Source organism: Lissotriton vulgaris, chromosome 4_1, assembly GCF_964263255.1.
Source record: "Lissotriton vulgaris chromosome 4_1, aLisVul1.2, whole genome shotgun sequence".
Taxonomy (NCBI): Eukaryota; Metazoa; Chordata; class Amphibia; order Caudata; family Salamandridae; genus Lissotriton; species Lissotriton vulgaris.
In genome coordinates, this window is record NC_141691.1 from 1,472,687,001 (window position 1) to 1,472,709,155 (window position 22,155).

General features: G+C 42.3%; 1 protein-coding gene across 1 annotated transcript in view; it reads left to right on the forward strand.

Annotated features, from left to right (window-relative positions):
* SPIDR (scaffold protein involved in DNA repair) overlaps positions 1–22,155 on the forward strand; it is a 2,344,543-nt gene that overhangs the window by 2,084,602 nt on the left and 237,786 nt on the right. Inside the window, exon 14 of the mRNA XM_086965726.1 lies at positions 17,025–17,084. Within this exon, the coding sequence (XP_086821852.1) occupies positions 17,025–17,084 (60 nt within the window). The remainder of the gene's footprint in view (positions 1–17,024; positions 17,085–22,155) is intronic.

Sequence of the window (22,155 nt, forward strand, 5' to 3'; positions counted from 1 at the left end):
AGTTCTTGGAGAAGTTAAGGAGAGACACCATCTGTGTCAAAGACAGACATGTTGATGAATCTGCAAAATACAGAAAATGGAGTACCATCCTACTTAAAATGGAGTTGGGCCTTATGTATTTATGTCATCTTGTGTGCTTCTGCCCCGTTAAATGCCCTGTTTTCCCCAGCCTCTGTGTTGTTTTCTCAATCATATGCTTCTCCCCCACCCCATGTTGCTTTTTCTCTTCTGGTTATTTTCCCCTTCCCCCACACACTCCGCATTTCTTCCCCCTCACACTCCGCATTTCTTCCCCCTCAACCGGTCCTCCATTGCCCCTAGTCATCTTTAAAAATATATATATATAAATGTTATTATTTGGAGTAGGCGGGAGACCTTGGTAGCATATTTCAGCCAGCCCCTACTCCTCAAAAACAATTTTTCTTTGGTTCTTTTTTTTTTATTTAGAGAGCCATCTCGGATCAATCCATAAACAAATGGCAGCCGCTTTATTTTGTCGGCACACATGCATTATGATGACATTCATGCGCCTGCCTACAAAATGTTGCAGTTCCGTCATCATACCGTTTGGCTGTTAAGTGCTTTGTGGCAGAGCCTTAACTCTTTCCATTATGCTGTGATTTCTTGCTACACCAGAAGAACTGCTACGTGCTGCTACGCAGCCAGTCTAGGTGGGCACACCGTGTGCTTGCAGCATTTCTTCTCCCTCTGACTCATTACGACGAAGCACAGAAGTGAGCCAAGGACGAGTTTAAGGGTGAGTATGGTGGCTGTAGTCAGCCACGGCAGTGAGAGAGAGCCCGGGACTCTGCGGAAGTGGCCCAGCTAGGACTAGGTGGAGCTCGCTATAATACCCGATTAACTCCTGTTCGAGTCCCCTCCTCTTTTTCTACCTCCATGCTCATGTTCGCCAGTGGGCCTTAGTGCTCCTTCGCAAAACCTACAGTTGTCTCCTACTTCAGTCCTGAAGGTTTTCAGCTGACGTTTGGAGACAAGGCATCTGGTACTGCACCTTTGTGACTGACGGCTGCTGGTTGCTGGCTGACGGCAGTTGGTCCAGCTGCTCTGGTACCTGGCTGAGGCAGAAAGCGGAAAATCAGCGAGCCTGTGGGTGAGCAGGGGGTGCATCCCACCCGAAAGAAAGAGGACAAGTCTTAATAAGTTAACTTATATCAATGTTTTAAGCTACCTGGAAAACACTCTGGTCATGCACCTGACAACTGGCCTGGCACAACATACCAGCGAATGTTTCAAAGCAGCATCATTCAGAGAGTCCAGCAACTTGTGCTACTATTAAAATAACATCTTCCTTTCAAACAGCCAGTAATTCTCAGTTACTAAAGAGTGCCCTAGCTGCCGGATTGCATGAAGGCTAAACGAGGCATGAGTTATTATTATTATTATTATTAAACTCATTTTTAAGGCGCACAAAATATCCCCCAAGGGATCTCTCGGCGCCTGAGAAAGAAACAGCTGGAGAAGTGCGCAGCCAATTTTCAAATCAGCCAGGTCTTAAGTAGCTGTTTAAAATTAACAAAATTAGTGCAGGCACGGAGAGACTCAGGAAGCTTATTCCAGTGTGTCAGGGCCAGGTAGGAAAAGGCACGTCCTCCAATTTTGACCTTCTTGATTCTCCTGCCGCATAGCATGTTGCGGTTACTCGACCTGAGTTGTCTTCCTGGTTGGTAACGTTCAATCTTGTTAGCCAAATACGACAGACCCAGCCCATGCAGAGACTTGAAGACCATACAAAGCAGTTTAAAAATGGCACGCTTTCTTATGGGCAGCCAATGCAAAAGTCGCAGCAGGGGAAGGGAGGGAGTTTGTGCTGGTTTATCCAGTGCCAGGCGGGCTGCCGTATTCTGCACCACCTGGAGCTTGGCCAACAAATCCTCCCTCACGCCCACCAGAAAAGCATTGCCATAGTCCAGGCGACTCATCAAAAGTGCCGAGATCAGGGTTCTTTTTGCCGTCAGAAGGATCCAAGGGAAGATCTTTCTGAGCGACCTCAAGGTCCCTGATAAAGTTTTGTCCTGCTCTTCCATTGAAAGATTGTTGTCCATTTTGATCCCTAGGTTCTGTGCCCATCCCCTAGGGGCAGGGGGTTCCTCTAATTCCGTTGGCCACCAGTCGGTGCTCCACAATTCTACTGCCTTCCCAAATAACAGAATCTCCCTCTCAGAGGAGTTCAGCTGTAGAAAATTGTTTCTCATCCATTTGGCGATGGCCGTCATGCAGCCAATAAATTTGGCCTTCGTTTCCGCTGGATTGTCCCCGATGTGTACTATCAGCTGCGTATCGTCAGCATAGGAGACGGTTTCAAACTCATAATATCTGATGATGCTGGCCAAGGGGGTAACGTAGATGTTAAACAACGTTGGGCTCAAAATAGAGCCCTGAGGCACCCCCTTGTCCACAGCTATGATAGGTGACACAAATGAGTCCATCTGGAAAGCTTGAGCTCTATCTCACAGGTAACTCTGCATCCAGTCCAGTGCCGATCCTCTGACACCAATCTCTCTAAACCTACATAGCAAGATAGTATGAGAGATGATGTCAAAGGCTGTTGACAGATCGAGCAGCACCAACATGGCCGGAGAATCCCTGTCTAGCGTCATCCTGAGCAAGTCTGTGACCTCTAGGAGGGCCGTCTCAGTACTATACGAGGCCCGAAAGCCAGACTGAGACGGATCCAGGATGTTATTCTTTTCCAAATAGCTGGCCAACTCTCGATTTATTATTGTTTCCAGAATCTTAGAGCAGCACGGGAGGAGAGATATTGGCCTATAGTTCTATAGGTCCCTTGGGTCTGATGATGCCTTTTTCAATAAAGGTTTCAAATGGGCTCTCTTCCATATACGTGGGAAAGTTGACGTTTCAAGTGAGATATTGCATATATCTACCAATGAGTCAGCAATGACCGGTGCTAACTCCGACATAACTGCTGGTGGTGCTGGATCTAAGACCGATCCAGATTTTGCCTGGGCCAAACGGGCACCAACCTGCTCACTGGTAATACTGGAGAAATGGTCTAAAGTTGGAGAGTAGGAACTTAATTGGCAGGAGACTCCCTCATAAGCACTCACTTCAGAGCCAAAGACATGGTAAATTAGATCAATTTTATTAGTAAAATGCATCGCAAGGTTATTACAAAGCTCCTGCGTTGCTGGTGGAAGTGGGTTGTTCGCCCTGGGATTGGTGAACTCCTTTAGAATAACAAAGAGCTCACGCGAGGAGTCCTTAGCTCCTTCAATACGTGCCCCTAGGTAGGTTCTTCTGGCTGTATTACAACTATTAAGATAGATTCTGTGAACCTCTTGATAACTTCTCTCGTGTAATTCGGACTTAGGCTTCCTCCATTTCCTTTCTTTTTTTCTGCACAAGACTTTTTCTCTCTTAAGAGTGTCGGAGTACCAAGGTGCTAGGGCTGCCCTGGTCTGTAATTTAACCAGCTTCCGCGGTGCAATAGAGTCGAGAGCCTCTGTAAGGGAGGCCTTGAAGATATCTAACGCCTGGTAACAATCCTCGGCTAGCTTAAGTAAGGGAGCGGTATAGACCCTGCTAAAAGCAGAGGCTGTAACTTTTTTCCAGCTTCTGCGAAATTCTTTATGAGGTTGTTAAATTCCCCTACTTTTAGGATGGGCCCAAGCAAAGTTCAGACTCGCATGGCCCGTCCAGCCGACCTTCTGAGGAGATTCAACTAATAATATGGGAATATTAGAGAAGATGTTGTCCAAAATATGGCCAGCCACTAGGGGCGAACTCTTTACTCTGGGAAAAAGATCCAGGGATTCCATAGCTGCTATAAACCTAGCCGAGTCCATGTTTGTGGCCTTCTCTAGGTGGTGATTGAAATCCCCTACGAGTAAAAGTCTATCTGTTGATAATATAAAAGGGGACAGCCTTCAGATAATTCTATGCAGAAGTCTTTCTTATTTCCTCCTGGCGGGTGGTACACTAAAGCTCCTGTCCATTCAGTCCTGTGACCATGCTGCAGTTTAAAAATCAGCAGCTCTATGTTGGAATTAGAGACAGAATCTAAGCTCTTAATATGGAAAGGGGGGCGCGTGGCAATTGCCAGCCTTCCACCCCTCTTTCCCAATCTATCTACCCATACTACTATGTAGTCTGCTGGAAAGGCTATTGCTAGTGCTGGCGTTGGGTCGTTATTCAGACAGGTTTCACTAAAAAGGCAGCTATCAGGTTTAGTCTCATCTAGCATATCCCAGGTCTCCACCACATGCTTAGGAATGGATCTAACATTAAGATACAACCCCTTAAATGCTGTGACTGAATCGCCTACAGGCTGCATCAATGGTCCAGTAGGCTCTCTTAGATCTCCCCTGATGGTGGTACAAGGGATGCCAAACCTAAATTTCATAGAAGTTATAGACCAGCTACACGTCAGGCATCTCCAGTCTTGGGGGATTTCGCCTTCATACGGAGCACATCTCCTCCCTAAACAGGGCTCCAAGCACTTCCATTGTAACAGGCATTCTCTTGGATAGCATACCCTGGGCGCAAGGTCTATATGTTGGTGTTCTGGCAGCATTTCCTGGCAGCCGGCAGCGGTCAGGCGCAGACGGGCTTGCTTTAGATGCTGTTCCCATCTTAAAAAAAAAAGCAAGCAGCGCCCCAACCAAACTATCCTTTGCTAAAACCTTAAAAATTGGAGATACCACCCATAATTTCCAAATGACAGGAAAAAAGTAGGACGAGCATAAGTGTGGCCCTCAATAATAAGGCACACACTTAAAGCCTGGAGCCTCAGTGCGCATTCCTTTCTCACCTGGACACCTGTGCGAAAGCTCTTCCAATTAGAACCCAAAGTTCTCTTCTACTAATGGCCAACCACAGAGTGCAAAATATGTTTAGAAAAAAGAAATTAACAAACAAAGTGCCATATTCACTAATTACACAAAAAGGCATATGAGTTTGCTATCAATCGCTGGACATAATATTGGCCAAGAACATAAAATTACAAAAGCACTAAACTCATAACTCACAGGAAGAACCCAGAGAATCTGTTTCCCAGCGTTCACCTCGGAACCCAAGAAGATCATCTGTTGCATCCCCCAAGGATCGTTCCTCAGCCCCACCCTCTTCAACATGTACATGAACCCTCTGTCCAACACCATCAGATCGCACTGACTTAACATCATCTCCTATGCCTATGACACCGAGATAATCCTCTCCCTGTAAGAAGACCTCTCCTCCACCAGAGTCAACTTCTACTAATGTATGAGGAACATTACCGACTGGATGAATGACAACTGTCTCAAGCCCAACATGGACAACACGAAAGTCCTCATCTTTGGAAACAACACCTCGCCATGGAACGACACATGGCAGCCTGATGAACTTGGCCCATTCCCCGCCCCAACAGACCACACTTGCAACCTCGACATCATCTTGTACAGCAAGCTATCTATGAAGAAACAGGTAAATGCAGTCTCATCCGCCTGCTTCCACGTCCTACACATGCTCCGCAAGATCTTTAGGTGGCTCCCAGTCAACACTAGTGAAGGACCTTTATGTAAGCCCTCGTCACCAGCAAGCTGGGCTACGGGACAACACATAGGAATCACTGCACACTTCCTGAAGAGACTACAGACAATACAAAACACACTGCAAGACTCATCCTCGACCTCCCCAGACACGTCAAGAAGCTGTATTGGCTCCCGATCCAGAAAAGATTCCACTTCAAGATGTTGACACACTCACACAAAGCCCTGCACAATGAAGGACCAGCATTCATTAACAAATGCATGCTCTTTCACCAACCGACCATGCCCCTACGAGCCACCTCACTCTTCCTCGCAGACATCCTCGGATCCGCCTAAGCAACAGCGGAGGACGCTTCTTCTCACACGTGGCAGCCAAAGCTTGGAACAACGTCCTGCTGCACCTCAGGACCGCCACATTGCTTCAGCAATTCAGGAATGGACTCAAGACCTGGCTGTTCAATTGAACAGATCACCATGAAGCAGTTAGCAACTCCAACGGCTTGAGACCCTCACAGGACTTTTGCTCCACTTTCTAAGTCCCTGATTGATTATGAGATTGAAGCCGCCAAGCCGAAGGCAAATTGACTTCTTTAACACTTGAACAAGCTCAAATTAAAGCAGAAAAAACAATATGAAAATACTTTAGCTACCATAATACCTATCAAGAACTTCAGAATACTCTTGTGGTACATCCTAAGAATCTGACCGGAGGCGTATTAGCCACGAGATCCCTAAACGACAGTGCAATTATGTTGAACGTGGAAATAGAGAAAATGTCTTTGTCGCCTCGACTTCTATGAACCTTGCCCGAATTAGACTGCATCAAGGACCTCAGTGGCACTGAGCCCCTCCACCGTCACGAAAAACGAGGCTACTGAAATCAACTTATAAAAGCATCCGGGGCAGAAGCGCGACACCTCCACATTACCCTGCCAATGTGTTGTAGACTCATTTCACAAAGCAAATCCCCAGGCAAAACAACAAAATGAAACACTGATATACACGAAAGGCCCTTTTCTCACAATTCATCCTCCATTTGGCACTCGCAGCCATCCGCCATCAGGCATAACATCAGATCAAGCAGGACAGCACTAGCAAGAAAAAGGCGCAGATATTTGTGAACTGGTGTAAGAGGGGCCAAATTGCAGCAGGACCCAAGGTATTCCAGTCAACTCGGCAACGGAACCAAGAAAGGCTTGAACTCTGGAGGCCCGCAGTTAAATTCCCGACTTCCGCTGGGCAAAATGAGTTTGGAACACAGAACAGGCATGAAAAAGTGACATTTTATGGATTAGATTGGATTAGGTTTTACAGAATATTATCTCCGATAATAACTGTAACCACCATGAACACTGACAAACTGGACTTAAGGTATCATTCTTACAAATGTTAGCATTATATACAATGTCAGTCGACGCTAAATTGGAAAGATTGAATTCCTTGATAACAAGAGCTCAAACAAGTGTGGGGGAGGTAGTAGAGTCCTCAGCTGTAGTCCAGTAATGGAAAAACTATATAAATTACCAGACATCATGAAAAACATGGTAAAAAAAATTAATCAATCCGTTTTACTCAAAGAAAAACAAGAACTAATATCAAACATCTGGCACTTTACACAAGCAAAGAAAGGGGATTTTAAAAACACAATGCAATCCCCTAGTCAAACAGAGATGCGTCCTCCTCCTCCAGAAGGCACCATTGAAGTCACAAGCAGAAGAAACGGGGAAAAAACGTCAACTGTTAACTCAGTAGATATAGAATGAGTCAATTGCAAACCCATCAGAAACCGATTTAGGAAAAGCTAAATCTCCCCGTGAGAGCGTAATTTTTGAGAGCCAGTTTCAATCGGTGCTTTTAAGGAAAACAAATTAAAAAGGTGGATAAACTTAATAAAAAAACACCAAACCAGGATGCTTGACTCCAGAAAACTTGAGGCACTGGAAGGCCCGCAAATAAATACACTCTTCAAACACATTCAAAATGTTAAAGCTGGCCGGCAGCCCCCGGAGCAAACAAAGATATCCACAAAACACAGTGTAACGAATGATGTAAGTAAGCAATAGCATGGCCGAACATGCCTCATACCCCTAAATACAATGGCCCTCGAGCAGTGCATCACAGGAACTCGTGAGCTGACAGGGCGCCTTCGACTGAATTCGAAAGAAATCAACATACGACAAGGTCCTTAAGGATCAGAGGGGAGAGTCACCTATGATGACATCTAAAGAGCTACCACTCAAATCACTGGAAAGTACGGGCAGGCATAACATCACTCAGCTAGTCCCACAGGCCCCAGACAGCTGCACGATTGGTGGCACAGTACCTGAGTGTGGGGGAGGGGGGCAGTTATCTGGTCCACAGAATCGCGAGATCTGGACACTGGATTAGAAGGCAATACAATGACTCAGTGGGAAACTTGGGAGAACAAGCACAGTACACCAGCACCCAACGATGAAAGTGAATATGAAGGCTAAAATCAAAACAATTAAAAAAAGCAAACACAAACAAGCTATCCAATCAATAGGGCCAGCTCAGCCAGATCACTAAAACAAACCCCCATTTAACACCAGCCCGCACCAGCCTTATAAAAGAATGCCCTGAGAAGCAAAAGTCAAATTGACCTTATGTCGCCAATCCCTCTGCTCCCAGTACTAACCCTGGACAGATGAACAGCAAAAATGAGATAACTGTCCGTCTTTTTCACTGGCCACCCTAGACATTTTAAACAGGTCAAATATACTCAAAATCTGTAGTGTCATTCAGGCCTAGGTAGAATAAATAATAAGGATTTGGACTATATAGCGTTTGTGGCGCTAGGTACAGGGAAGAAACTGGAATCCACTGAAATACGCTTTCATGATGCACACATTATGGGTGTCATACTTAGCCACAGGGCCCAGTTGGAGGAATGGGGAATCACCTTCTGTTGTTTGGCCCCAAAGAAATACCCTCATGTGCTCAATCCGAAGCCTACTGGAATGCCAGAAACCGGTCCTCGGAAGCTTGTTTCCGGTCCAGGGAAGGCATGGCTTGGCAGTTCGGGCTGGACTGTTCCCATGAGGCACAGGGTCGGACTGATTTGCATATGGCCATGTCTGAACTGGGGTGCTGTGGAGTGCAAAAAAACGATGGATTTAGGCCCAGATCTCTGTACAAGGGTGAATGTATGACATTGTTCTTCATTCTGTTCATCACCTGTGGTTTTTGCAATCCGAAGCCTACAGCACTCACTCAAGATGAACGTAGCCCACTGAGAACCAGACCATCAGTATTAATAAGCACAAAAGATACCTCAGTTGAATCACAACAAATGCAGTGTACTGACATCCCTATGCATTTTGAACACTTATTGGCTTTCAGAAGCTCTCCACAAATGATCCTAGCACCCAAGTTTCAACAAGAGGTTCCATTGTTTACCTCGTGAACTATGCATAAAGGGTACCTCTAGAAGGACCTATATTGCTTTTTACCAAAGGAATATATCCTAAAGACGTTTACATGAGAAGGATGCTAAAGACAGAAGCCAAGACATCAAGATATTACTAAAACATATTTTTATTTATCTTTTTTATATTTGGATTTTAGTTTGAACTATTATTTTATAAAGATTGGTGCATCTGTACATTTTATTTTGTCACATAAGTTCATAAACAATCATTATATTTTTTGTGCAATTAAGTAAAGTGCAATTTTTGAGAAAGATAGTGCCCCTAACAAAGCAGCATGTTACTAACATACATACACTCTCACATACCAGTCATACCTCTACAGTGGTTTAAAAATACATAACATCATATCAACAAAACTAAACAAAATAGAACAATAACCCGAAGGTATAGTTGGTGGTTCACTGTTAGAACATAGATTTAAGAATTGCACCAATTAATCATTGATCTGTGTGTTGTTGACCAATCTTTGATTCTTTTTCCAGATCTTTTATGGATGTACGGCCTATATAGGTCCTTCTAGAGGTACCCTTTATGCATAGTTCACTTTTGTCTCCCCCCTCTGGACCTTAAACTAACTGGGAGAACTCTTCTTGATTCCTATCCATTGTTTACCTCAACAGCAATATCACCCTGATATTATGGAACATCGCAGGAGCAGGCAGCATTGCACTAGACCCTGAACTTGAAACCCATTAACATTTATTTGCTATAACATGTCTCCAGGAGACCTGGAGCCTTTGAGAAACACCACTTATGGATTATTCACAATTCTATAAACCTGCTGTAAAAAGTGGAGCTAAAGGCAAGCTGAGCATCTATGTGACCCTCAACTAAACTTTAAGTACAATGGGGTTGAAAACAGACTCGTCCTTCATGCAAGCAGTACAGACTAATGATTGGAAATCAGAAATTCGAGAAAAAACGGTTTTAATCGTGAACATCTACCTGAACCTAAAGGAGGCTCGAAGGCAATTGCATCCCTGGAACATGTATTGCTCAAATTAAATAGCCATTATCCATGCACTGAATGGATATTGGCTGGCAACTTCAATCTAAACTTGGCAAACCATCACAAGAGTAGCAAGGAAGGGCGGGCTCTGGACGTAAGCCTTAGCATACCCGAGCAGGTTTCAAACTATGCAAAATCAGAAAGTTTTGACCATCAGCTGCTGTCCACAATCAAAGCCATGGGCCTTAAAGCTTTAAACAGGTTTGCCACAGACTGCCCAATGGCAGCAACATGAAAAAACAAGTCAGCGGAGTCAGTGCTGAATTAGATGTTTGTCTCCTTTTACGTTTTCTAAAGGGTCACAATGTTCAAAATGGAAGATTGAGGTAAAAGTGATCACCAGCCCTTGATGGTGGAGATCTTAAACAACAACAAACATGTTGCCCAGAGGACCAAAATATGTCTCCCCGACAGAGGAACAACTTGGATTCGAGTAAGATGATCGGAACTAGCCCAGGAAAAATATGAGTGCTGGAATCCGACCAATCCATGAAGCAGATGTAATCTGCAGAATCTTCTGACTGCCTGGGAAATTATGCAAGAAGAACTTAAAAGAGTCCTGGGAGCAAACAAAGTATCTGGATTTCACATGCCTACATTTATAGAGCTAAGGAAAGAGCATGTGTGGCGCCACGGCTAGGGCGACTGACTCCGGAATCTGGGGATCACGGTTCGATCCCTGGCACTGGCGGCAGATTAGCCCAGCACCATGTGACTCTGGGCAATAGCTTGCTTAATCTTCCCAACGGCCCCCAGTGCCAGGAGACCCTTACGGGAGATTGTGCGCTTTACAAATGGATTATTATTATTATCTTTGGAGGCAAAGCGCGTATGGAGCGAAGAAGACTGGGTTAAATTCTACAAGCCTGTAAATCAATTAATAACTATATTTTGTGGACCCTAATTAACTAGCTAGAGCATGTCCCCACTTCTGACACTGACAGCCATATTACGCAACGTGCCTTGCTAACTCATACCGGCTCCCTGTATCACTCTGGAGAACAAACAGCATTGTACATAGATAACAAGAGCAACAGTCCAACGTTTTCCTTTTCCCAAACTAGAATTGAAGCACAAATAAAGAATTTCATAGGAAATGGGGCGCTGGGCCCAAATAGTTTGTCAGCCTCGATCTACAAGCATGATCCGGGTTAGTGGAGTAAATGACTTCTCCTACTGTAAATTTTCTGCCTCCAAGAAAATTCCATACCAGTCTTGGTGCGGATCTACTCCCCAACCTATCTACAAAAACATGGCCCCTACTTGGATTCAGACAGCCATTAAATGATTGTGTTAAGAGACTGATTCAAAGATTTTTTTCCGGCATCTTGTTACAAGAACTTGAAGACTGGCCAGAAGAAACAGGTCTGACTCCACTAAATTAAACTGGTTTTCGACTCAAGGACTACTGATAATCTCCTGACTCTTTCTATGCTTACAAAGAAATACAATCAGAAAAAGCAACTGCTCTACACAAGTGCTAGAGATTTTTCAAAAGCTTTCAACCACGTGGATAGGAATTTGCTGTGGTACAAATTGTCATCATGTAATATCCTGGCAAATCTTCTACAAGTGGTACAGCTTTTGTATTCTGAATTCTGGGCAAATGTGAGCCTTGGCACCAGTAAGGGCCTATCCTCGGCAATAAGAACTGAGCGAGATCTTAAACAAGGGTGTGTGCTTGCCCCTATTGTGTTCAGTCTCTTTATTTCAGATCTGAGCAAAACATTGGACGAGCACACTCACATCCTCCAAAACTGGGGCAGCATTTGCAGATGTCACTTCAATATGCAGGTGACCTAGTTCTTATGAACTTAACCTCAATCGGATTAGAAAACTTGTACGCATTGGCCTTCTACTGCGCAAAAAATGTTCGACTGTTAACCTAGATGGAACCAAAACAGTAATATTCGGATGTGGTCACAAGAATAAGGAAAATGGTATCTGGGAGGCAATTTGATGGAAAAAAGTTCCAGATATAAATATGTAGGGGTCTGGCTCAAAGATCGCCTCTCCCTCAGACCCCATCTAAACACACTAACGCCTCGTTTGGCTTCACTCATTGCCGCTTTAAAAAAAACTGCATAGTAAAATTTCCATGCCAAATTGGAAAACAATCCTGTTGGCAGTCAAAGCAAAACTGATCCCACTGTTAGCTTATGGATCGGTAGCCTTCCTGGGGAAGCTAAACTCATTTTTTAACAACTCTGTGAAACGTTTTCTACCTCATATTCCATTTTACACAGGATACCTCACCCGCACAGATTTGTTTAGAATTCGGATTACAAGAGCAAGGGCTAATACAACAAAGCGTCCTTCTTAAGTACATGGCTTCTATAAGAGAGGTTGGGGTGGCCACAGTAATAACCACTCATCTGGAAATAAATTCAATATGGCAGTAAACCGAACGGATGGGCCCACGCTAAAAGATGAGGCTTTAGAGACGTTGGATGCTCATCACCATTGCGAAGCAAGCATACCTCATAATGCTTTTAAACTCGCAATGAAGAAACAAACAAAACTATTGTTGTGAACGAAAGATAAGGAGCGCTTTCATGTATAAATATATACAATTCGCCAAACCCACAGAGTTATCTGTTTGAAACAATCAATGGCTTCCATAAGTCCAGGTTTTTAACGTTGAGGTTCGGCCTAACACCAACAAGTGATGGACTGCCATTGTGGCTCCAAAGCCCAGTTTGGCGCTATGCAGGCTGTGCCTGGGTCCAGAAGAAACCTTATTGTGCATATGCCCCACCTTGCAATCTGCATGCAGAAGGCTCCTACGTAACATCTTTAATAATCACGGAGTAGGGACATGTTTCCAGGTCCTTCTGTTCTGTGCTGCAAGGCTCGATTTCCCAGGTAAAAGTTTGCCTGGTTAACTTCATCATCATTGCTGAGAAATTGCTTAAAGCTGGCACACAACGACCCTGAAGAGAACATCGTTGCCAGCAGCTGCCTCGAGCAAAAGTCAAAATGAACCTCAAACGCTCCATAAAACACCGAAGTCGATGGAAAATTGACAAAAAGAGAATTAAAACGGAATCTCAAGCGCGTAATCAGGTGTGCCCCGCAGCCTGAACTTAATATATTATTGCAAGGTTCTATCTCGCTGTGGAGAGATGAGCAAATACTGTGATGTCACTTTAGTACACTCTTCGACTGCCCCAAGAACAATAGCAGTGGCCACCACGCATGCTTTGCTGCACTTTCCAGGCACTGCCACTTTAACTTTGTGTGTCACGAATACGCCTTTCTGGGGGTAAATGAAACAAATAACTGCTCTGATGTTATTTGACTGCACCTCATGAAAGAACCAAGGCCATATGTATCAAGCCTTTTTCCTGTTTGCAAACAGGCAGATTCTCAGAATCAGCCCGTTTTGCGAATTGGAAAAAGCCTTTTGGGATGTATCATCTCAAAAGGCCATCGCAAAATAGAGAATTGCAAAATTTGCGATTCTCTATTTTGCTAATGCAATTAAGGAATTGCAAATCCGATTCCTTTAATGTAATTCTGGTAGCACCAGAAATTTGCTATTTGGCCTTAAGGAATTGCAAAATACCACCAACTTCAAGTTTTGCTTTAAAAAAAGCACTTTTTTGATATTTTTTAAAGTGCCATATGTCGTACATACATGCCCTTAAGGCATGTATGTTCACAAAATGTGCACACATGCATATTTCAGGGGTGCAACAGGGTGTCCTTTTGGCACCCTTGCAACCTTGAAATTGCATTCTCAATTTGCAATTCTCTAATTGGTGATCGTAAATTGAGAATGTCTTCCCATTCATTCCTATAGGCGTCTTAGCCCATAGGAATGAATGGGAAGGTATACCTTATTTGCGAATCTCGATTTGCGATTCGCAAATAAGGAATTTTTAGGATTCACAAAATTTTGTGCAAATCCTACATACATTCCATTTTGCGATTCTCTAATTGCAATTCGATAAAAATGGCAATTTGACAATTGCAAAACTCTTTTTTGATGCATATGGCTCCAAGTACTATTGCAGTGGCCATAACGCATGCTAAGTTGCACTTTTCATGCACTGCCACTTGTATTATGGGCACCATTGCATTATTGGACTATTATCACAGACTGACCTCCAGCTCTTTTTTAACTCGTCTTAGCTTCTTGCACAACCTGAGTAGTGTTAATCCAAGGCACACCGGGCATTGGATGACACAAATAGTGCATAGCTATTTTATGTTTTTAAAAAAGAGTCCTTTGACTGTGTGCATGTTTTTTGGCTTTCCATTTTGCTATTTGCACTCTTTTATCGTGTTTATCATGTAAAAGTTTTAATTAACTGTATCATGATTAATAAATTCATTAATTTATCACACCTTTTTTATTTTTTGCAAAGACAAATCCCAAGGCCATACCTTGTGGCTTTACCAATGATTGTTCTATTATGTGTTAATTTTTCCTGAATTTCAGTACCACTAGGCAACTCTTTCCCTGCTCTGTGTGTGTTCCCATGTTAATGGTAAGTGTGACTATGTGAGTGTTCCAGACCTCGCTCTTTCGTGTCCCATGTTCAGGTTTCTAACCTATGCCTGAACATGCCAACAAGTTGCATAAACAGGGCCTATCCCATGGTGTGTTACATAGCTACTTGGGAGGAGGGGGCTGGGATGTGAAACCCCCCAAATAAATGCATCTGTGGCTTGGTAGTTCGGTCTGTGGGCCCTGAGTTGAGTCTGCTGTGTCTTTGTTGGTTTTTCTCGTCTTGATTTTGCTAATTTTGTTCATTTTTTTGGATGAGCAACTTAAATGTATGTAGCGAACAGCTTACAAAAAAAATAGTAAATCTGCACCCATAGAAGTACTCCCTGAAGCGATGCAAGGTTACTACTTTTTGTAATTCACAAAAATTGTGCAGTAGTAGTTTGGCCATTAGACACGGGGTTGGTGATGGGATGAATGCTTGCCCCTGGCAATCATTCGGGGTAGCATTCCAGCACATTGTTTTTCACCCACTGTGCCACTCTACACAGAGGGCCTGGTTTAGGGCTCAGCGGATGGAATAAAGGCAGACAATGTGACGGAGGATTTTGTCTCCAACCTGGCTTTACTCCATCTGCCAAATTTAGAGATGTCCACTGGCCCCACAAACGTGTCGACACATTGACAGGAACTGCTGTTATAGGAAAAGTTTGACAGATGGCTCTGTCAGATATGACAGACAACCGTCAAACTTTTCCAAAGTATTTAACATTTTTCAAAAACAAACTCCCAAAGCAGTGGTTGTTTTTGAAAAATATAAAACTAATGACTAATAGGAGAAAACTGCCATAGTGTGGGGGAAGGAAACTGGCCACGGTCTGGCTCTAAGAGCACATGTACAAGCCGAGCCCTGAAAATGTTCGGCTCTAAAACTGTGCAATAAACACTATATAAAAATGTGATAATCTTCAAAATTCAAGAAAATGCATTGTTATCCAGAAGTGTTTCAGTTTAGCACATCGATAATTTCACTGCATTGAGAGATATTTGTTTAAAGTGACAGTTCTTAAACATAAATTAAAAAATATTCATGTTCCTCCACCCACCATCATGCCATTAGTGAATTAGGAGACAAGTCAGGGGTCGTGTTCGCTTCCCTGTATGTTGTCTGGATTCTTACTTGGATTTAATAAAAAAAGGGGAGTTACCCTAATTCTCAGAAAAGGGACGGGGTAGCGCCAAAGTAACAAACAAACAAAAGTCCCTAGTCTATGCACAAATTAATATGTGGATCATGTATTGGGAAACAAACTAATACATCAATATAATTGGAAAGCAATGGGTATTAACTAAATATAAAAGATGAACAGACTCATCAAGTCAATGTACAAAATACAAACAGATATGTTAAAATAAAAATGTATTAAAATTAGGGCAAAAAGATTTTTTGCATGAAATTAAAAGCATCTTATTTTAGAAAAAACATATTGTTGATTCTCACCAATAGATTTATACAATGCTAGAAATCTACACAAAGGTCGGCACAGCGTTTCGGTGAGAAGTAACTTGTTCTCCTTCTTCAATTCTTTTTAGATTGTTCTTTAAAAAACTGTCCTGAAGAAGGTGAACAATTTACTTCTCACCGAAACGCCGCTGCGACCTTTGGGTAGTTTTCTAGCATTGTATAAAATGTATTTGTTAGAATCAACAATATGTTTTTTCAATAAATAAGATGCTTTTAATTTAATGTGAAAAATCTTTTTGTTTTTATTTTAATACATTTTTATATTAACATCTGTTTGTATTTTGTATATTGAGTTGATGAGTCTGTTCAGCTTTTATATTTAGTTAATACCCATTGCTTTCCAATTATATTGATGTATTACTTTGTTTCCCAACACATGAGCCACATATTAATCTGTCATATACTAGGGACTTCTTACATGGAGCAACATTATAGTCTATTTGAATCAGACACAAGAGAGGTGCTTTGATAGCACATACTTTGAACTCACGTATTTCAATATGCTGTCACGTGTAATAAGGAAAAAAAAGGAAACGGGGTGAAACAAAATATTTGCACACAGTCTGGTCAAGCAGTGAAGGTGGCAAAATGCCTACGTTTTCCAATTTCACATTGTGCCATTCAGCCACTAGATGGCTGTTTTCCCTCTCCTGTTTTGATGAAAGGTTAATGTTTTTTTCCTTAATTCTTGGCACATTAGGGCAGACTGGGGAGTGGGGGGGTCAGGCAGAAGAAGGCACATTAAAGATCGGCTCGTTTGGGGCTCGAGGATCCAAGAGGACACGAGCTGAGGCAGAACCAGGCATCTGGCTCGACCTCACAGAGACTGGCACACCTCTGTGCAGCGCTTTGTTCTACAGATTACTGTGCGTCGAGCAACTTTGCCATCGTTATATAAAATGCATGATCGTCTCTTCTGAAGATGTTAAGTTAGTGTTTCGACAAGTCCTGGAAAGCTTTATAAAGGTATCGTTTACGGCAGACTTTTTTTTCATTTTTATTGCAACATAAAAGGTTTCCGGCCAGCCCTCTATGACTGATATAATGTTGAATCTTTGATTCTGCTCTTCTCTTACAGGTTGTCGGGTGCAGTCAGCGCTGCAGCTTCTGTGCAACCGTCGTGTACGGCAGGCGACAGGTAACGTAACGGCGCCGCTTCCGTGCATGCCTCGATCGATCATTGGTTGGTGGTGTCATCTATCATTGGGCGGCTGTGGCAATTGAGTCTGCAGAGAATGCGAATTCACCGTATTTTGGTGTGAGCTCATTGAATCAACGGAGGTAACTGTTTGTTGACTCAAGGCCGCCTTTTGTTGAGTTTGATAATTCCAAAGTTGATCCCATTGAAGCCTATGAGAGGTGTCTGTTTTTTGGGGGGTTGAATGTAAGTTCAGGGAGGCCGAGACTCGGGTGAGGGTAAGTTAAGAAGTATTCATTTTCTGAGGTAAAGTGCCCTTTCCTCTCCTTTTCTTTCTTATCTCAGTCCCGTGTCACTCCTCCTCCTCAGGGCACCGAAGACCTTGAGCATTATTAAGTGGAATGACGTCAATGGTTTTAATCACACATCCCAGCCCAAGCCTGGGGCAAAGTAACATTATGCGTCATGCTTTGTCTTTAAATACTACACCCGGGCACTAATTTGGGAGTAAACCTCAAAACGGTGAAGATTCAACAAGTGTTTTTGGGATTCAAGTATTGCTTCCTTGTATTGTGCCCTCCCTCCTTTCTCACCCCTGCCTTTTAATCTTTAAGAGTCTCTTTCTTTCACCCTTTTCTTCTCCTACATTATTATTTGTTCTGCAGCCAAGCTCTGCCTGTTGGCACAGCTGTTTGTACATGCAATCGACTATTTATAATGCACACTTCAAAAAGTAAGATTGCTGTGCTTGAACTAATTTTTTTTATTTGTATTCAAGTCAATTGTACTCTTTATATACATAGAAAGGATTGTAAAGGCGTCAGCCCTGTTGAGATTAAAACACGTTGCCTGCAGTTTACAGCTAGATCTGTGCAACAGTTTCTGGGTCCACTGAGCTACTGTGAGTGCCTACCTGCTGAAGCAAGGCACTGATAGTATATGAAATCCATCATGCCTCTTTTTGGCATCCGAGACTTACTTGATTATTTCCACATTTTTTTTACCTTGGTTTTAGTGGCATATGTGTATTAAGAACGACACTCTCCGTTCGACATCGTTTTGTGTACCAGCATGCTAAAGTGTGAACGAAACGTTGTTTTTTTATTCAAAACAGTTTATTTACTTTTGAAAAAGTTAGAAAATAACATACAGAACGTAAGAAATTAGGACCTTAAAAGATGCTTGTATTTTAAAGCACACTTTGCCATGTCTTCATCTCCATTGCTTCCAGCAAATTGCCATGCTTGTTTCAATTTACCATGTCATTTCATATTTTGCTAGTCAGGCATACATTACCTGGCCATTTTCACATAACTTCTGGAAAATTGCCATGCTAGTATTACATTGCCCCAAGAAAATATCCATGCCAGTTTCTGCACTGCCCCCAGACAGTTTTCACATTACCATGTCAGTTGGAAATTACTACAGATAAGCATACATTGTCTTGACAGTTCTTTCCACGTTCCTTTGTCTGTTTCACATTGCCTGAGTCAGGCACACATACCATCACAGTTTTGACGTTGCCCCAAGTAAATTCATCGTGCCTTTTACCACATTGCCATGCTAGTCTTTTGTTACACTATTTGAATAGTCCATTTTATTTATTTCGTATTTTTCAATGGTTTTCTTTACGAGAAAACACGGTGTTTTTGTGTTTTACAAAATAAAAAAAAGTATAGAAACCAAGGTTATCTTTACAATGAAGTCGTAAAACTACATTGAAAGAAGTGTGGAAAAACAAGGTGAAATACATTTAATGATATACATGAGTGTCAGTAGTCAGAAGTGTAAAGGGTGGTGATCTAGAACTGGTTACATAAGTGATTGTTGAACAGGTGCGTTTTCCTATTTTTTCCACCTAACATGATTATCCGCATAATAATATGAGTTGATTATATAGTATTGCTCCTGGTCTTTTTTGTTTAGTCCTTATCTAATTCATTTAGTGGCTAGACACATATCTGTTTATATAAACGAAGTTTAACCCATGAGAAACACACTGAAGTGATTTCCTCTAGGAATCCTTTATTGTATGAATAACACAGCAGTAGTTTTGGGAAAGGTTAGGGACAGTATGGAGTCGTAGGATCAAGGGTTTCTAACGAGAGACAACAAATCTAATGCCAGGGAGTTTTTCTGGAATGTGAGCCCATGGAAATCTTAATCAGGAACAAATGGGCAATATCTGAAAGCGTTTAGATTTGGGGGAATGAAAAAAATGAATGAAAAGTTGACTTGGTGGATGTTTCATTAAGTAAGAGAGAAATGGATATGTTATCAAAAACAGTTTACCTGATAAAGTGGTAATAATCAGAGACAGTGTGATCAAAGAAGTTGCTTTCAGACTGAAAGAGCAACTCTTCTAGGTGGTTTACTAACCTCTTAAGGTTCTGGAAGATTCTGTTGCTGCTTTTTCATAGTATGCTTGTAGCTGTCAAGGAAGGCTAACGGCCTAACGCCCTAGCCTAACGGCTAGGGCACTCGACCTGGGGAACTGGGTTCGAGTCTCGGTAATGATGCTAAACCTCCTGTGATTCTGGGCAAATCACTCAATCTCCCAGCGCCTAACAAAAATTAATGTGTGTCCTCATGTAACGTAACTGCTGCTATGTAAAGCGCTCTGATACTCGATTCGGGTCAAGTTCGCACTATATAAAATTGCAACAAAAAAAAAGCCTGCCAGTGGTTACCATAGCTGTTTCACAATAAATGTGACGGGGAAAAACCTGATATTTCATATGGGAACTAGGTATACAAGCGCATCAATGACAGTATTCCCTAACAGATTTCCTTTAGTAATTGCATTTAATTGCTTTTCAACCTAAGAGTGAATACCTTTCAACAAATGAAGGAAAAAAATTAGTCACCAGGTAGAAGGTGCACTACGCTGTTCTGATTTAACTTAAATCCATAAGGTTTAAACAGGTGGGGTGCTCTCCCAGGTGGCGTCACCGTCCGATGACGCTGTAAAGTACAAAAAGGTTGTGTGCACGCATAGACGTGAGTGCATCCCTGGTTGGAGGCACACCTTAGGGTTCCAAAATAAATTTAGACTCCAATAAAGTTCATGACATTGTTTTGTCAATTTATTCCATGAGAAAGTTGTTTGATATTAACATCATATCAAGGTGATGCGATCTTCAAAAGGCACAGTATATGCAGGTAAATGAGTTCCACTCCCTATGCATTTCGGGCAGAGCCCTTTGTCAAGGGGTATCTACAAAGAATGAAGAAGATTGAGTAGCCTGTTAGGGTAACGTAAGAAATAGGTGTATCATGCCTAAATAATATGTCTAGTTACTGGAGGCTGTTAAGTGCCTAAGTGGGCATGCTAATATGTTACTAACATGCTACGTGGTAATGCTGATGTGCAACAAACATGCTGTGTGATGAACGTGGTGGCATATCCATGTATACAAGCAGTGGATAAAGCAAAGATAGTATTGCGCAGTAAATGTGGCTAAATGGCGACAAGGTGCTTGTGTCAGTCAGTGATTTAATGAGTAAAAATGCTGACATGCAGTGTGCAAAGTGACGCCAATCTACTCAAGTCAGGGGGTGATCTCACGAGTGACAAAGCTGCCATGCAGAGCGCGGTGGTAGCGCGATATCAACATTCCGTGTGGGGACTTAAATATAGCAAGCTGGTGTGCTTATCGGTATTGCGTGTTGAGAAACGCCTTTAAAACTCACGGCGTGGACCTTGAAAGACCAATGTTTACGTCGGTCTGTGAAAATGGTAAAAAACAACAATTAATGTCACAAAGTGAAATAAAGGGGCGAAACTCCCGTTAGCAAACGAACGTTGTACTCTCGCCTCACTTACTCGGGCTAGTGGAAACTGTTCGATTAACTCCAAGGGACCGTCTTCAATCGTGTATCACCCCGGTGAAAACCGCCGTCAGGCGACTGCTTACTGATATACGAATAAACGTGCAGGTGATAGGCTTTGGTGATGTATGCTAAAGATAGATGATGGACTAACGTGTAGTGTGTTAGACTAAAAGTAGAAGAAGGACTATAAAGAAAGTACATACACACAAAAAAAAATGAACTGTTGAAAATGTTTCGAGCATTCACTTATAAATATAGGCACTAGATCAAAACTAGACTGTTACTGTGTGCTAGTATATGAGGGGATAAAACTGTAAATACAAACAGGAAATGCACATAATGTAGTAAACTGTTGATAATGTTATATGTAGACACTGGATCAAAATTAGACTGCTGCTATATGTTGATATATAAAGGGATGACGAAGGATGAAGTGTAAACATACAATATGATTGCATCAATACGGGAACATATTATTATGAATTCAACAATAGGTATATAGATAACCAAGAAACTACATTACAGATAGCAACTAAATTCAGTCCGGTCATTAAGACCATGTGGCTTCATCGACTGTAATCGATAAATCCATGACATTTCTCTTTGTAGGAGAAATTTACAATTGTCTCTGCCTTCCACCTTCTGGATAGTTTCCAATACAAGAAACTTGAGTTGGGCCACGTTGTGCTTTTGTTCAATGAAATGGGCGGCTACACTGGACTTATCATTTCTAGTCCGGATGTTAGATTTATGTTCGTTAATACGCACTTTGATTTTGCGTTCAGTTTTCCCCACATATATTTTGCCGCATGGGCATTTCAAAAGGTAAATGAGGTTGGTGGAGTCACAGGTTGCATCTACTTGAAGTTTAATAGTGTTGCCTCTCATGGGGTGCGTAATGGAATTACCTTTAATAATGCAATTGCAGTTGTTACAGTTTAGGCAAGGGCGAGTTCCTTTTTGAGTAGTTGTAGTAGCACAAGGTTTGGTCAATATTTCTTTAAGGTTTTTGTCTCGCGTGTAAGCAAAGATTGGAGGAGCTTTGAAAATCTCATTAAAGTCAGATTCGACTTGTAGGATTGACCAGTGCTTTAGTATGATTTTTTTGTACATCGTGCTTGAAGTGGAGAATTTTGATACTAGCTCCATCTTATTTTCCAGAGGTTTAATGGTGGGCTTCAAGGTCTCTGCTCTCGCAGTGGATTCCACACGGTTCATGGTTTCAGTAAGGAGTGCT